Source organism: Salmo trutta, chromosome 33 (assembly GCF_901001165.1).
Source record: "Salmo trutta chromosome 33, fSalTru1.1, whole genome shotgun sequence".
In the NCBI taxonomy this organism is placed as follows: Eukaryota; Metazoa; Chordata; class Actinopteri; order Salmoniformes; family Salmonidae; genus Salmo; species Salmo trutta.
The window spans coordinates 30,009,657-30,027,156 of NC_042989.1; the positions used below are offsets into that span (position 1 = coordinate 30,009,657).

The following is a 17,500-nucleotide window of genomic DNA, read 5'->3' on the forward strand; positions in this document are numbered from 1 at the left end:
TTAGACGTTATCTCTCTGTTAGTTATTACACGTTATCTCTCCATCTGTTAATTATTACACGTTCTCTCTCCGTCTGTTAGTTATTACACGTTCTCTCTGTTAGTTATTACACGTTCTCTCTGTTAGTTATTACACGTTCTCTCCATCTGTTAGTTATTACACGTTCTCTCTCCATCTGTTAGTTAATACACGTTATCTCTCCATCTGTTAGTTATTACACGTTCTCTCTGTTAGTTATTACACGTTATCTCTCCATCTGTTAGTTATTACACGTTGTCTCTCCATCTGTTAGTTATTACACTTCTCTGTTAGTTATTACACGTTCTGTCTCCATCTGTTAGTTATTACACGTTATCTCTCCATCTGTTAGTTATTACACTTCTCTGTTAGTTATTACACGTTATCTCTCCGTCTGTTAGTTATTACACGTTATCTCTCCGTCTGTTAGTTATTACACTTCTCTGTTAGTTATTACACATTCTCTCTCCGTCTGTTAGTTATTACACGTTCTCTCTCCATCTGTTAGTTATTACACGTTATCTCTCCCTCTGTTAGTTATTACACGTTCTCTCCATCTGTTAGTTATTACACGTTATCTCTCTGTCTGTTAGTTATTACACTTCTCTCTGTTAGTTATTACACGTTCTCTGTTAGTTATTACACGTTCATCTCTCCATCTGTTAGTTATTACACGTTCTCTCTCCCTCTGTTAGTTATTACACGTTCTCTCTGTTAGTTATTACACGTTCTCTCTCCATCTGTTAGTTATTACACGTTCTCTCCATCTGTTAGTTATTACACTTCTCTCTGTTAGTTATTACACGTTATCTCTCCATCTGTTAGTTATTACACGTTCTCTCTCCATCTGTTAGTTATTACACGTTCTCTCTCTCTGTTAGTTATTACACGTTCTGTTAGTTATTACACGTTCTCTCTCCATCTGTTAGTTATTACACGTTCTCTCCATCTGTTAGTTATTACACGTTATCTCTCCCTCTGTTAGTTATTACACGTTCTCTCTGTTAGTTATTACACGTTCTCTCTCCATCTGTTAGTTATTACACGTTCTCTCTCCATCTGTTAGTTATTACACGTTCTCTCTCCATCTTTTAGTTATTACACGTTATCTCTCCCTCTGTTAGTTATTACACGTTCTCTGTTAGTTATTACACGTTCTCTCTGTTAGTTATTACACGTTCTCTCTGTTAGTTATTACACGTTCTCTCTGTTCGTTATTACACGTTCTCTCTCTCTCTGTTAGTTATTACACGTTCTCTCCATCTGTTAGTTATTACACGTTCTTTCTGTTAGTTATTACACGTTATCTCTCCCTCTGTTAGTTATTACACGTTCTCTGTTAGTTATTACACGTTCTCTCTGTTAGTTATTACACGTTCTCTCTGTTAGTTATTACATGTTCTCTCTCTCTCTGTTAGTTATTACACGTTCTCTCCATCTGTTAGTTATTACACGTTCTTTCTGTTAGTTATTACACATTATCTCTCCATCTGTTAGTTATTACACGTTCTCTCCATCTGTTAGTTATTACACGTTCTCTCTCCATCTTTTAGTTATTACACGTTATCTCTCCCTCTGTTAGTTATTACACGTTCTCTCTGTTAGTTATTACACGTTCTCTCTCCATCTGTTAGTTATTACACGTTATCTCTCCCTCTGTTAGTTATTACACTTCTCTGTTAGTTATTACACGTTCTGTCTCCATCTGTTAGTTATTACACAGGAAAGGACCATAAATCGTAGCTCACACACACACACCTCCTCATCCAGACATACAGGTCATGACACCTGTACCATAAAACACACAGCCAGTTACAGCTGGCATAAATCTATACACAGACAGGCAGGAGAGAGTGTGTGTCTGTGTGACAATGTGTGTGTGGAATGTCATTCAGGTGTGTGTGCAGCTAGAACCCCAAACGATTTACAACTCCCATCTCCTCTCACCTGCTGGACAGCCTGAACACAGCCAACATAGGAGCATGGCACTCGTAAATCTCTCTCTCTCTCTCACACACACACACACACACACACACAGCACCACTGCAGCACCAAAGCTACAGAGTGATGTACACGTATTGAAAAACCAGGAATCAATAACGTTCCTGAGAGGGAACAAAATGAATTTATATAGAGTAAAGTTATAGAGTGGTGCGTGTGTTGGGGGGGGGGGGGTTGCATGTGTGTGCATACTGCATGTGTGTGCATTCAGTATATCTTTGCCCCAGCTAACTAACCTTGCCATTATCAGGACATTATATTACGGAAACATTGACACAGCCGGACACAACTTGGAACAGCCAGACACACCCTGGCACAGCCTGACACACCCTGGCACAGCCTGACACACCCTGGCACAGCCTGACACACCCTGGCACAGCCTGACACACCCTGGCACAGCCTGACACAGCCTGGCACAGTCTGACCCTGCCTGACACAGCCTGACACAGCCTGGCACAGTCTGACCCTGCCTGACACAGCCTGGCACAGTCTGACCCTGCCTGGCACAGCCTGACCCTGCCTGACACAGTCTGACCCTGCCTGACACAGTCTGACACAGCCTGGCACGGTCTGACCCTGCCTGACACAGCCTGACACAGCCTGGCACAGTCTGACCCTGCCTGACACAGCCTGACCCTGCCTGACCCTGCCTGACACAGTCTGACCCTGCCTGACACAGTCTGACACAGCCTGGCACAGTCTGACCCTGCCTGACACAGCCTGACACAGTCTGACCCTGCCTGGCACAGCCTGACCCTGCCTGACACAGTCTGACCCTGCCTGACACAGCCTGACACAGCCTGGCACAGCCTGACCCTGCCTGGCACAGCCTGACCCTGCCTGGCACAGCCTGACCCTGCCTGACACAGTCTGACACAGCCTGGCACAGTCTGACCCTGCCTGACACAGCCTGACACAGCCTGGCACAGCCTGACCCTGCCTGGCACAGTCTGACCCTGCCTGACACAGCCTGACACAGCCTGGCACAGCCTGACCCTGCCTGGCACAGCCTGACCCTGCCTGGCACAGTCTGACCCTGCCTGACACAGCCTGACCCTGCCTGGCACAGTCTGACCCTGCCTGACCCTGCCTGGCACAGTCTGACCCTGCCTGACACAGCCTGACACAGTCTGACACAGTCTGACACAGCCTGACACAGCCTGACACAGCGTATCCATAACACTTATATAAAGCCATAACTTGGAGTGGCCCCAACACATATACAGTATAGGCCGTAACTTACAGAGTATGGTTCATTTCATAAAACACAGTATGTGTACGAGCACTTAACAGTTTTGAGACGGAGATTACCAGAAGCAGTTTGTCTGTTAGAGTAGAGAAGGAACACAGACATAGGGCTCTATAAGTGTTAAACACACGTCAGGTTCAGCTATTTACCTGTGGAACATCAGCTCGCGTGCCTTGCCAATATCTGAGGTGTGTCCTTAAAAACAAGCGCAAAAGTGGACAATTTCATGCAGCGCTAATGGGAAGTTTTAAGACCCACAAAAAGCAGGTTTTAATGGTTACACAGTTGATAAAGGCATGAACTTTGAGAGTGGAAGTGCAGCCTCTCCAGACATGACACACAGTGGCCATGGAAGGAGAGATGTTCATGACACACAGTGGCCATGGAAGGAGAGATGTTCATGACACACAGTGGCCATGGAAGGAGAGATGTTCATGACACACAGTGGCCATGGAAGGAGAGATGTTCATGACACACAGTAGCCATGGAAGGAGAGATGTTCATGACACACAGTGGCCATGGAAGGAGAGATGTTCATGACACACAGTAGCCATGGAAGGAGAGATGTTCATGACACACAGTAGCCATGGAAGGAGAGATGTTCATGACACACAGTAGCCATGGAAGGAGAGATGTTCATGACACACAGTGGCCATGGAAGGAGAGATGTTCATGACACACAGTAGCCATGGAAGGAGAGATGTTCATGACACACAGTAGCCATGGAAGGAGAGATGTTCATGACACACAGTAGCCATGGAAGCAGAGATGTTCATGACACACAGTGGCCATGGAAGGAGAGATGTTCATGACACACAGTAGCCATGGAAGAAGAGATGTTCATGACACACAGTAGCCATGGAAGGAGAGATGTTCATGACACACAGTAGCCATGGAAGGAGAGATGTTCATGACACACAGTGGCCATGGAAGGAGAGATGTTCATGACACACAGTGGCCATGGAAGGAGAGATGTTCATGACACACAGTGGCCATGGAAGGAGAGATGTTCATGACACACAGTGGCCATGGAAGGAGAGATGTTCATGACACACAGTAGCCATGGAAGGAGAGATGTTCATGACACACAGTGGCCATGGAAGGAGAGATGTTCATGGCACACAGTGGCCATGGAAGGAGAGATGTTCATGACACACAGTGGCCATGGAAGGAGAGATGTTCATGACTCACAGTGGCCATGGAAGGAGAGATGTTCATGACACACAGTGGCCATGGAAGGAGAGATGTTCATGACACACAGTGGCCATGGAAGGAGAGATGTGAATCTCGTGTTCAGAAACATAAAAAAACGATTGGTTTTCCCGCATTGTGTTTAGTTAGATTAAAATCCGAGCATAGTTTACCTCCCCCTAATCAAGGCTGATTTAACAGCATCACACACATCTTTTCATCCTGGCCATTAGCCAGAAGTAGCCTTACATAAAAGGGTTTTAAATGGTGTAGTGAGAGCGCGTTGAAATATTTTGGAGGGTTTTGCCTTCATGCTTTTTCACTATTCACAAACCTGGGCTATCCTTCCCCATTTTCAAAGAGTACCCCTTGTCCGATTACCAAAGACATGCTCCTCCAATCCAAACTATTCAGTCCTCCTATAACGCCATATCAACGACAGATTGTCAAAAAAATCTGCCTCGCACATAGGCAACAATACAATTGACAGGAGGCTAGTATTTATGCATAGACATGCAAATGTTATGCGTAAAGACATTTAGGCCTACGTGTGCACACAGTGCCATGGAACGAGAGAAGCGATTTATGATATCGTGCCTCTGACCCAATCCTATTTAGAAATATTGTTGTTGGTTTAAAAAACAGATTGATTGTACATGAGAACATACATGGCTGGAATGCAACGCAATTTCATCTGCTATTTCGGGAGAAGTGCAAATGTGGTCTGTAAGATGGTTTCATTACGTTTACAAAACATTACATTTGTGAGCACCATAACGCCAGGGGTGGAAAAAGTACCCAACTGTCATACTTGAGTAAAAGTAAAGATAACTTAATAGAAAATGACTCAAGTAAAAGTGAAAGTCACCCAGTAAAATACTACTTGAGTAAAAGTCTAAAAGTATTTGGTTTAAAATATACTTAAGTATCAAAAGTAAAAGTATAAATCATTTCAAATTCCTTATATTAAGCAAACCAGATGACACCATTTCTTTTTTTATTTACGGAAAGCCAGGGGCACACTCCAACACTCAGACATCATTTACAAACAAAGCATGTGTTTAGTGAGTCAGCCAGATCAGAGGCAGTAGGGATGACCAGGGATGTTCTCTGTTTAGTGAGTCCACCAGATCAGAGGCAGTAGGGATGACCAGGGATGTTCTCTGTTTAGTGAGTCCACCAGATCAGAGGCAGTAGGGATGACCAGGGATGTTCTCTGTTTAGTGAGTCAGCCAGATCAGAGGCAGTAGGGATGACCAGGGATGTTCTCTGTTTAGTGAGTCCACCAGATCAGAGGCAGTAGGGATGACCAGGGATGTTCTCTGTTTAGTGAGTCAGCCAGATCAGAGGCAGTAGGGATGACCAGGGATGTTCTCTGTTTAGTGAGTCAGCCAGATCAGAGGCAGTAGGGATGACCAGGGATGTTCTCTGTTTTGTGAGTCCACCAGATCAGAGGCAGTAGGGATGACCAGGGATGTTCTCTGTTTAGTGAGTCCTCCAGATCAGAGACAGTAGGGATGACCAGGGATGTTCTCTGTTTAGTGAGTCCACCAGATCAGAGGCAGTAGGGATGACCAGGGATGTTCTCTGTTTAGTGAGTCCTCCAGATCAGAGACAGTAGGGATGACCAGGGATGTTCTCTGTTTAGTGAGTCCACCAGATCAGAAGCAGTAGGGATGACCAGGGATGTTCTCTGTTTAGTGAGTCCTCCAGATCAGAGGCAGTAGGGATGACCAGGGATGTTCTCTGTTTAGTGAGTCCACCAGATCAGAGACAGAAGGGATGACCAGGGATGTTCTCTGTTTAGTGAGTCCTCCAGATCAGAGACAGTAGGGATGACCAGGGATGTTCTCTGTTTAGTGAGTCCTCCAGATCAGAGACAGTAGGGATGACCAGGGATGTTCTCTGTTTAGTGAGTCAGCCAGATCAGAGACAGTAGGGATGACCAGGGATGTTATCTGTTTAGTGAGTCTGCCAGATCAGAGACAGTAGGGATGACCAGGGATGTTCTCTGTTTAGTGAGTCCTCCAGATCAGAGACAGTAGGGATGACCAGGGATGTTCTCTGTTTAGTGAGTCCTCCAGATCAGAGACAGTAGGGATGACCAGGGATGTTCTCTGTTTAGTGAGTCTGCCAGATCAGAGACAGTAGGGATGACCAGGGATGTTCTCTGTTTAGTGAGTCCTCCAGATCAGAGACAGTAGGGATGACCAGTGATGTTCTCTGTTTAGTGAGTCCTCCAGATCAGAGACAGTAGGGATGACCAGGGATGTTCTCTGTTTAGTGAGTCCACCAGATCAGAGGCAGTATGGATGACCAGGGATGTTCTCTGTTTAGTTAGTCCACCAGATCAGAGGCAGTATGGATGACCAGGGATGTTCTCTGTTTAGTTAGTCTACCAGATCAGAGGCAGTAGGGATGACCAGGGATGTTCTCTGTTTAGTGAGTCCTCCAGATCAGAGACAGTAGGGATGACCAGGGATGTTCTCTGTTTAGTTAGTCCACCAGATCAGAGACAGAAGGGATGACCAGGGATGTTCTCTGTTTAGTTAGTCCACCAGATCAGAGGCAGTAGGGATGACCAGGGATGTTCTCTGTTTAGTGAGTCCTCCAGATCAGAGACAGTAGGGATGACCAGGGATGTTCTCTGTTTAGTGAGTCCACCAGATCAGAGACAGTAGGGATGACCAGGGATGTTCTCTGTTTAGTGAGTCCACCAGATCAGAGGCAGTATGGATGACCAGGGATGTTCTGTTGATAAGTGCGTGAATTTTACTATTTTCCTGTCCTGCTAAGCATTCAAAATGTAACAAGTACTTTTGGGTGTCAAGGAAAATGTAGTGAAGTAAAAGTATTCAAAAATATAAATAGCAAAATCAAGTACAGATACCCCAAAGAACTACTTAAGTAGTACTTTAAAGTATTTTTACTTAAGTACTTTACACCACTGCATAACGGTGAGTGGACCTTTATCCAGCTCCTGTGAAAAGTGGGTAAAACCCTCCATATTCTAAATTGTCTGAATTATACACCCATGGGGATCAATTACTGTGCCTGTAACTCTGTTTAGACATGACTATTTAAAACAAGTTGCTGTTTCGTTTTATTCAAATTTTATTAGAATTATACACTGTCTTTTTAGGCCTTATCAATAGCCTTGTCACATTCTTCTTAGTCAGATGATAAAGAAAAATCATTGTCGGACCAAAACGCAGCGGGGTTATGTGCACTCATCTTCTTTTACTGAATTGGCAAAGAAGGAAAAAACAAAATAAACACGTACACAAAACACAATGACGAATAACAGGCCGGTAAGGCATTAAGGCTATACCTAGCACAATCTCCCACAAACCACCAACACAAACCTATATATAGGACTCTCAATCAGAGGCAACTAGAAACACCTGCCTCCAATTGAGAGTCCAACACCCAATGACCTAAACAAAGAAATACTAATACTAGAATGAACATAGAAATACAAAACATATAACATAGCCCAAAACCCGGAAATAATCAATCAAAAACCCTTCTAAACAACCAACCACCCCGAACCACATAAAACAAATACCCCCTGCCACGTCCTGACCAAACTACAATACAAATAACCCCTCTACTGGTCAGGACGTGACAAGCCTAGTGAATTTAATCTTTCTTATTGACTATGTCACGACTTCCGCCGATGTCACGTCCTGACCATAGCAAGCATTTATTTTCTATGGTAGAGTAGGTCAGGGCATGACAGGGGTTTTTGTCTAGTTTATTTATTTCTATGTTGGTTCTAGTTTCCTTTTTCTATGTTGGGGGTTTTGTCTAGTTTCTGTATTTCTATGTGGGGGTTCTAGTTTCTGTATTTCTATGTTGTTGTTTTTTGGGATGTTCTCCAATTAGAGGCAGCTGGTCATCGTTGTCTCTTATTGGGGATCATATTTAAATTGTTGTTTTTCCCACTAGGTTTTGTGGGAGATTATTTTGAGTAAGTGTATGTTGCACCTCTTCGTCACGGTTTGTTGTTTTGTTAATTAGTTTATTTGAATGTCTTGCATAGTTTCACAGTTTAAATAAAATGTGGAACAATACACACGCTGTGCCTTGGTCCGCTCCTTCATACGACAATTGTGACAGCCGAAGTCGGTCCCTCTCCTTGTTTGGGCGGCGTTCGGCGTCACCGGCCTTCGAGCCATCGCCGATCCACTTTTCATTTTCCATTTGTTTTGTCTTTGTTTTACACACCTGATTTCAATTCCCCAATTACAATGTTCATTATTTAACTCTCTGTTTTCCCCATGGTTTTTGTGCGTGTTTGTTTTATGCATTTCGGTCCTTTTCTGCATTTCGGTCCTTTTGTATTTACTACATGGAATGTATATTATTGAGTAAAGTTGCTTTTATTACTCATCTCTGCTGTCCTGACTCCTCTGCACCAGTTATACCCAGACTGTTACAGACTATGTTTGGCAGACTCCAATTTACAGTAGGCCTAGCCCCTATATCAGGGTGAATGCTATAGCCGATGTTTAACAAAGTATTTCTATATTGAAGCAATGCAACTAGAACAATGTGGACTGAAAACATGTTCAACATATTTAGCAAATATGGGGCAGGCTATTTAATGAATTAGGCTATAACGGACTAACATTCGAATTGGAGTTGATGACAACGCAATACATAAAAAAATGTAAATACATAACTTGAAGAAACCACATATTTAGCCATGGAGCACGTTCTGATTGGCCAGTGAGGAGCCAAGCATCAACACACCTACTTGTTTATTCATCAAAACCAAGCTGCTGCGCCCATAATTCCGGTTGTGAAAATAGCAAAAACTATTTCTGACACCCCCGAACCTATAACGCTACAGCCAGCGGTAAGATTTGCCATTGCATTATGTTTGTTAAAATAGAGCCCATGGTGTCTGCCGCACAGATACCAGAGTTAACATACAACACAGTTATCTAATTGTATCTCTATCCCTCCCTCTCTCCCCAACTATGTCAGGATGGAGAGAACAGAGACCAGGACTTAAGACAAATCAAAGGTTAGAATTATAAATCTAGAAGAAAGACTACAGATCAGAGGTTTGGGTTTAAACTACAGAGATCAGAGGTGGTATATCCTTAATTATAACTGGGTGGTTCGAGCCCTGAATGCTGATTGGCTGACAGCCGTGCTATATCAGGCCATATACCACGGGTATGACAAAACGTATTTTTACTGCTCTAATTACGTTGGTAATCAGTTTATAATAGCAATAAGGCACCTCTGGGTTTTGTGGTCGTTGTGCATAAGAACAGCCCATAGCCGTGGTATATTGGCCATATACCACACCCCATCTGACCTTATTGCTTAATTATCAACCGGGTGGTTCGAGCCCTGAATGCTGATTGGCCTTGCATTGTGCCTAAGAACAGCCCTTAGCAATGGTATATCGGCCATATACCACACCCCCCCGGGCCTTATTTCTTAAACCTAGCCAGATAACATTCAGCAGTATAGCGAGATAGGACATTTGGGATGCGGTTAGTATTTGAGAAGGGATGTGTAACACAATGTATCGCAGAGTGAAATACCTGGAGGTATGTAATGCAGAATCTGCTCTCACATTTTTTGTGGGACGGCGTTTAGAGGAGAATGTCGGCCTCGATGTCTTAATAACTGTCATAGACACAGACACTGAGATATTAATGTTTTGACGTTAGTTATTCATGTATCGCCTGAGTTATTGACGACTGTACTAGGATGTGTGCGTGTGTTTTATTGATGTACTGTCAGTCTCAATATTCCTATTATTGATTATGTACACAGCATTCAGAAAGTATTCAGGCTTCCCTTTTTCCACATTTTGTTACATTACAGCCTTATTCTAAAATGGATTGAATTGTTTTTTCCCCTCATCAATCTACACACAATACCCCATAATGACGAAGCAAAAACTGTTTTTTTAAAATATTTTTGCAAATGTATTAAAAATGTCATATGGAAATATCAGCAGAAATTACAGCCTCAAGTCTTCTTGTGTATGAAACTACAAGCTTGGCACACCTGTATTTGGGGAGTTTCTCCCATTCTTCTCTGCAGATCCTCTCAAGCTCTGTCAGGTTGGATGGGGAGCGTCGCTGCACAGCTATTTTCAGGTCTCTCCAAAGATGTTCGATCGGGTTCAAGACCCCAATCTGAGGTCCTGAGTGCTCTGGAGCAGGTTTTCATCAAGGATCTCTCTGTACTGTGGTCCGTTCATCTTTCCCTCGATCCTGACTAGTCTCCGAGTCCCTGCCTCTGAAAAACATCCCCACAGTATGATGCTGCCACCACCACGCTTCACCATTGGGATAGTGCCAGGTTTCTTCCAGATGTGCCGCTTCACATTCAGGCCAAAGAGTTCAATCTTGGTTTCATCAGACCAGAGAATCGTGTTTCTCATATTCTGAGTCTTTTATGTGCCTTTTGGCAAACTCCAAGCGGGCTGTCATGTGCCTTTTACTGAGGAGTGGCTTCCGTCTGGCCATTCTACCATAAATGCCTGATTGGTGGATTGGTGGAGTGCTGCAGAGATGGTTGTCCTTCTGGAAGGTTCTCCCATCAAAACAGAGGAACTCTGGAGCTCTGTCAGAGTGACCATTGGATTCTTGGTCACCTCCCTGACCAAGGCCCTTCTCCCCCGATTGCTCAGTTTGGCCGGGCGGCCACCTCTAGGAAGAGTCTTGGTGGTTCCAAACTTCTTCCATTTAAGAATGATGTAGGCCACTGTGTTCTTGGGGACCTTCAATGCTGGTACCATTCCCCAGATCTGTGCCTTGACAGAATCCTGTCTCGGAGCTCTACAGACAATTCCTTCTACCTCATGGCTTGGTTTTTGCCCTGACTTGCACTGTCAACTATGGGACCTTAAATAGACAGGTGTGTGTCTTTCCAAATCATGTCCAATCAATATAATTTTCTACAGGTGGACTCCAATCAAGTTGTAGAAATATCTCAAGGATGATCAATGGAAACAGGATGCACCGGAGATCAATTTCGAGTCTCATAGCAAAGGATACTTATGTAAATACTTGTTTTTTATTTTTAATACATTTGCAAAAATGTCAAAAATCCTGTTTTTCATTTTGTCATTATGGGGTATTGTGTGTAGATTGAGGCAAAAGATTTTGTAACACGGGTCGTATAACGGGGACCAAGGCACGGCGTGTAGAGTGCTCACATTTTATTAATGATAACACTTAAACAGAAAATAACAAAAACGACAGCCAACAGTTCCGTCAGGTAACTAACATACAAAACGGAAAACAACTACCCACAAAACCCCATAGACAAACCCCAACTTAAATATGATCTCCAATTAGAGACAACACGAACCAGCTGCCTCTAATTGGAGATCATCAAAACTCAACCTAGAACTAGAAAAACAAGAACAAAACATAGAAACAAAAAACATAGACTGCCCACCCATATCACACCCTGACCTAAATAAACAGAAAAACACAGCTCTCCTAGGTCAGAGCGTGACAGATTTATTTAATCAATTTTAGAATAAGGCTGTAACGTAAAAGAATGTGGAAAAGGTCAAGGGGTCTGAATACTTTCTGAATGCACTGTAACTTATACATCTACTGAATATAGAACTGGTTAACAGGCCTCACACACACACACACACACACACACACACGCACGCACACGCGCACGCGCACGCCTCTCCACACAGTTGACTCATTTGGGAAGATTGCAGGGGAAGGGCTGAAGGACTCTGCAGGCCTTTGTCAGTGTGTCTAACTGTCTGTCTGTGCGTTTACATATACACTGTATAAAGGTGTCAGTTATATAAATCTGGTTGTTCTTACCTGGCGAAGAAGGATGCAGCAGCAGAGGTGGTGGTTGGGGTTGCCGTGGTAACCTGCAAAGTGGGAGGGACCTGGGAGGGTGAGGGGGCGGGGACATCAGCATTGTAGTGGTTCAGAGCCTCCTCCGTCAGACCCTCTCTACACCCCTCTGATATCATCTGGGAGATCTACACACACACAGCCATTATACAACAATAACAACACAAAAGAGAAAGGGGGACATCGGAGAGAGATGGAACAACAACAGACAGAAACAGTAGTAAGAATATAGGACTGGAGGAACTGCACCTGTTTGTTTGCTTTAAGGAGAGAAAAGAACCGGTTTTCCTTCCACTGGTGACACAGTGCCAGTCAGACCAGAGGGAGACCTGGTGCCATCCTCCTCCATCTGTCACCTCCATACTACCCGACTGGCACCTCTCTCTCTCTCTCTCTCTCTCTCCTCTCTCTCTCTCTCCTCTCTCTCTCTCTCTCTCTCTCTCTCTCTCTCTCTCTCTCTCTCTCTCTCTCTCTCTCTCTCTCTCTCTCTCTCTCTCTCTCTCTCCTCTCTCTCTCTCTCTCTCTCTCTCTCTCTCTCTCTCTCTCTCTCTCCCTCTCTCTCCCTCTCTCCCTCTCTCCCTCTCCCTCCCTCCCTCGAGATCTGATTGTTCCTCTTGAACGTGTTGATCAAGTTAACCTTAATTTATTTTCACATTTTCAGTAATGTTTGTTAAGTATAAAGAATATTCATAAAACTAATGCATTGGATTCATCTAGTGATTCATGTAGTATTTTTGACTATAGGTGCTTTACATTGTACGGGGCTGTAAGTCCTATCCAGTATCCACCACTAATATGTTGTCCTACCTGGATGGATGAAGCTCGGCGGCCATTTTGTGCCAGCAGGCTCACGCCATATCGCTGTATCAGCACTCTTTAAATGTCATCCCGATATAGGGAACCATTTATAAAGCTCTCACTCTCTCTCCTTTTCTCCCCCCCCAAAATCTCTCCTTCTCCATCTCCTCACTCTCACTCGGCTTTCTTCTCAACTCCCTAGCTCCCTCTCCTTCAACATGCACACACACCCCTGCAGTAGTCTAGCTCTGGAGGTTGTGTGTGACCTCCTGTCTGAATTCACAGTGATTTATCATCATGTTCTCGCTCTGCTCTAATGGTAAAACAGGAGTGTTAAAGTCACACTATGTTACTGCAGGGAAGAGGGGAGAGGGGCTACACAGGACACACACACACACACACACGGTTGATTGATTGGCTAATTAGTGTAGAAGTAGTCTACTTGCGTTATCCACAGACCGAAATACCTGATTTAGAAACAGAAATATAGGACATCTGCCACATACACCATACTGGGAGGTGTGTGTATGTGTTTGTGTGTGTGTGGCTACTCGATCGGGTGCCAGCACTTGACTGCTTGCGGGAGCCTAACCCTTCTTGATTAGTGTGCAGCTGTTCTACACTGCTAAAGCATGGTATTAGTATCACAGGGCTATGCTACAGGCTAGGCTATATGCTACAGGCTAGGCTATATGCTACAGGCTAGGCTATACGCTACAGGCTAGGCTATATGCTATGGCATAATGTTTGATGGGCGTTGTGCCATCTCAGCACAAGGAAAATGGAGGGAAGAAATAAAATGGACTCGTATATCTTAAAGCTCCTGAGTGGTGCAGGGGTCTAAGGCACTGCAGGCCCTGGTTCGATCCCGGCTGTATCACAACCGGCCGTGATTGGGAGTCCTATAGGGCGGCCCACAATTGGCCCAGCGTCGTCTGGGTTAGGGGAGGGTTTGGCCGGGGTAGGCCGTCATTGTAAAATAAGAATTTATTCTTAACTGACTTGCCTATATAACTAAAGGTTCAATTTAAAAAGAATAATATCTTCCTGACTCTATTCCACAGACACGCACACACACAGTGTATTTCTAGTAGCACCCTGGGCTGTGTGCCAGGCGGGCCTCAGAGAGGTGACCTTGGGACAGGGGATGGAGGGATAGAGGAGAGAAAAGGAAGGAGGGGACGGAGGGAGGGAGGGAATGGAGGACGCAGACAGGGTGTGAGGGATGAATTCGACAGAAGGGCTAGAAAAAGGCTTAGGGGAGGTGAAGAAGGGTCAGGAGTGTAGGGGACAGGGGAGTGTGAGGGAGAGACAAGATGATGATGAGGGGGGTGAGGGAGAGAGAGGGGAAGTGGGGGTCGATGAGGGGGTAGGGAGATGAGGGGAACAGGGGAGATGAGGAGGTAGGGAGATGAGGGGAACAGGGGAGATGAGAGGAACAGGGGAGATGGGAGGAACAGGGGAGATGAGGGGAACAGGGGAGATGAGGGGAACAGGGGAGATGAGAGGAACAGGGGAGATGAGAGGAACAGGGGAGATGAGAGGAACAGGGGAGATGAGAGGAACAGGGGAGATGAGTAGGTAGGGAGATGAGGAGGTAGGGAGATGGGGGGAACAGGGGAGATGAGAGGAACAGGGGAGATGAGTAGGTAGGGAGATGAGGAGGTAGGGAGATGGGGGGAACAGGGGAGATGAGGGGAACAGGGGAGATGAGTAGGTAGGGAGATGAGGAGGTAGGGAGATGGGGGGAACAGGAGAGATGAGGGGAACAGGGGAGATAAGGCAGTAGGGAGATGAGGAGGTAGGGAGATGAGGTGAACAGGGGAGATGAGGAGGTAGGGAGATGAGGGGAACAGGGGAGATGAGAGGAACAGGGGACATGAGAGGAACATTGTAGATAAGTCAGTAGGGAGATGAGAGGAACAGGGGAGATGAAGAGGTAGGGAGATGAGGTGAACAGGGGAGATGAGGAGGTAGGGAGATGAGGGAGAACAGGGGAGATGAGGAGGTAGGGAGATGAGGTAGAGGGACATAGGGTGGGAGAGAGATGAGAGGTGAGGGACAGGGGGTGGTAGGGAGATGAGGGAGAACAGGGGAGATGAGGAGGTAGGGAGATGAGGGAGAACAGGGGAGATGAGGAGGTAGGGAGATGAGGTAGAGGGACATGGGGTGGGAGAGAGATGAGAGGTGAGGGACAGGGGGTGGGAGAGAGATGAGGGGAACAGGGGAGATGAGGAGGTAGGGAGATGAGGTAGAGGGACAGGGGGTGGTAGGGAGATGAGGGAGAACAGGGGAGATGAGGAGGTAGGGAGATGAGGAGGTAGGGAGATGAGGAGGTAGAGAGATGAGGGGAACAGGGGAGATGAGGAGGTAGGGAGATGAGGTAGAGGGACAGGGGGTGGTAGGGAGATGAGGGAGAACAGGGGTGCGACAGGAGAGTTCCCTGGAGTCCTCATCATCAGGATATTCATTATTACACGGAATCAGAACACAGAGCACTAACTCTCTCTCTCATTTTTACATACTTTTCAGACTTGATTTGCCCTAACTGCAGCCTATAGGGAATAATACATCTACAGACGTAGGCTCTCTCCGCCCCCCCCCCCCCCCCACCTGTCTCTTTCAATAACCGTTTACAGTCCTCTCCCAGAAGCCTCTGTTCCAAGAGGTGTCCTCATCTTCCCTTCGGTTACCACTCTCAGCTGAGGACAGCCTCCACTCACATACACTTTGTCTGACCTCTTGCTCATGGCTAATATACGTCATCGGGGCCAGACACAATCTAATGAACCCACTGTGCCTCGACACCTGGGACAGACTGCAACTCCATTTCAGAGGAAAAGGGAGGACAGAAGCTCAGTTCCTCCTCTCCCTTTGGTCAACAAATTGGGGGAGACATTTTGAAAAATAAAGGTCAATCCCTGTCAAAATGGGCCCTGAAGTCAGACACGGAACATAACAATTCCACATTTTGTTTTGTGCCAACCCTCTTTCCAGTTACACACTTTCTGGAAACAGATCCAATTCTATCTACTCGCATTTCAAAGTCTATCATCTCACACACACACACACACACACACACACACACACACACACACACACACACACAGCATACCTGGTAGGGGTAGAGTGTGACTCCCCCTCCATTGCTGCGAGACATGTACTGGTGAGCCTGCAGGGCTGCCGTGCTCAGTAACGCTCCGCTACCAGAACCGTTATTACTAGGGCTGTGGGGCGGCTGGGCCGGCTGAACACCGCTGGCTTTACTGCTGTGTGCCGGAGAGCCGTTTCTCCTCTCAACCCCCAAGCCGACCCCTAGGGAGCTGGGCTTGGACCCATGGCGGGGGTATCCTCCCTGGTGCACAGAGGATGGAGCTATAGATGAGGAGGCTGGGGCTAGAGCTGAAGAGGCTGCCTGGGCAGAGGTTTGCCCCGCAGATGCTGCACCTTGGCAGGGGTTGGAGGCAGTGTGGCTGGGGCTTGAGGATGATGCACTAGAGGAGGACGGAGGCATGGTAGGGTGGTGTGGGTGTGGATGGGGGTAGGCCCAGTCCCGTGGTGCTGTGGGGCCCTGGGGAAGGCCACTGCGGCTGGGCAGGGTGGGGGACGAGCTGGGGGACAGGTCCCACTGGTCCATGGTCAGCACCATGTGGACTGCTTCCTGTTTCAGCTGGGTAAGATGAGTGGAACACACGTCACAGCGACTGTCACGCTCGTTCCACGCCCGCCGCGAGCTGTTGGGCACCTGGAGCTTGTCGTGGAGGAGGAGGGAGAAGGAGGGATCCTATGAAAAATAGAGAAAAAGAAGGAGAAAGGTGGTTAGTTAAGTTCTTTACATTGGTTGACAACACTACATCTTCACAATGCAGAGGATGTGGATCTGAAATAGGCTGTGGTTGATTCTGATGGTAGCATACATTAAACAAACAATGGAGAAACTAATACACACACACTGAACACACACACACACACACACACACACACACACACACACACACACACACTGAAAAGACACACACAGAACACACACACACTGAACACACAGAACACACACACACTGAACACACACACACTGAACACACACACTGGATTTGTATCTATTTGAGCACTCTGAAGCTCTCTGTTCAGAGAGATAAAGCTTCTAAGAGTCGACTGAACAAACAAAAAGGTCTTTCTCCTGCCTGACTTTGTCTGCTTGTTTGGTTTAGCAGAAGAAGAAGAAAGACAAAGGCAGAACTCATTAACAAAGTTGTTCAGAGAGAGATAGAAACTACAGATACAGAGAAACAAATAAGAGATACAGAGAGGAGAGAGAACAGGGTTGGGGTAGACAGAGAGAGAGAGATCGAAAAGAGCAAAGAAAAGAGTAAAG

The 17,500-nt window shown here is 45.9% G+C and overlaps 1 protein-coding gene across 1 annotated transcript in view; it reads right to left on the reverse strand.

The window, feature by feature from the left end:
• Positions 1 to 17,500, reverse strand: part of LOC115172106 (kinesin-like protein KIF26B) — a 127,555-nt gene that overhangs the window by 41,381 nt on the left and 68,674 nt on the right. Inside the window, exons 3-4 of the mRNA XM_029729290.1 lie at positions 16,244 to 16,912; positions 12,292 to 12,458 (exon numbers count right to left, since the gene is read on the reverse strand). Of these exons, the coding sequence (XP_029585150.1) occupies positions 12,292 to 12,458; positions 16,244 to 16,912 (836 nt within the window). The remainder of the gene's footprint in view (positions 1 to 12,291; positions 12,459 to 16,243; positions 16,913 to 17,500) is intronic.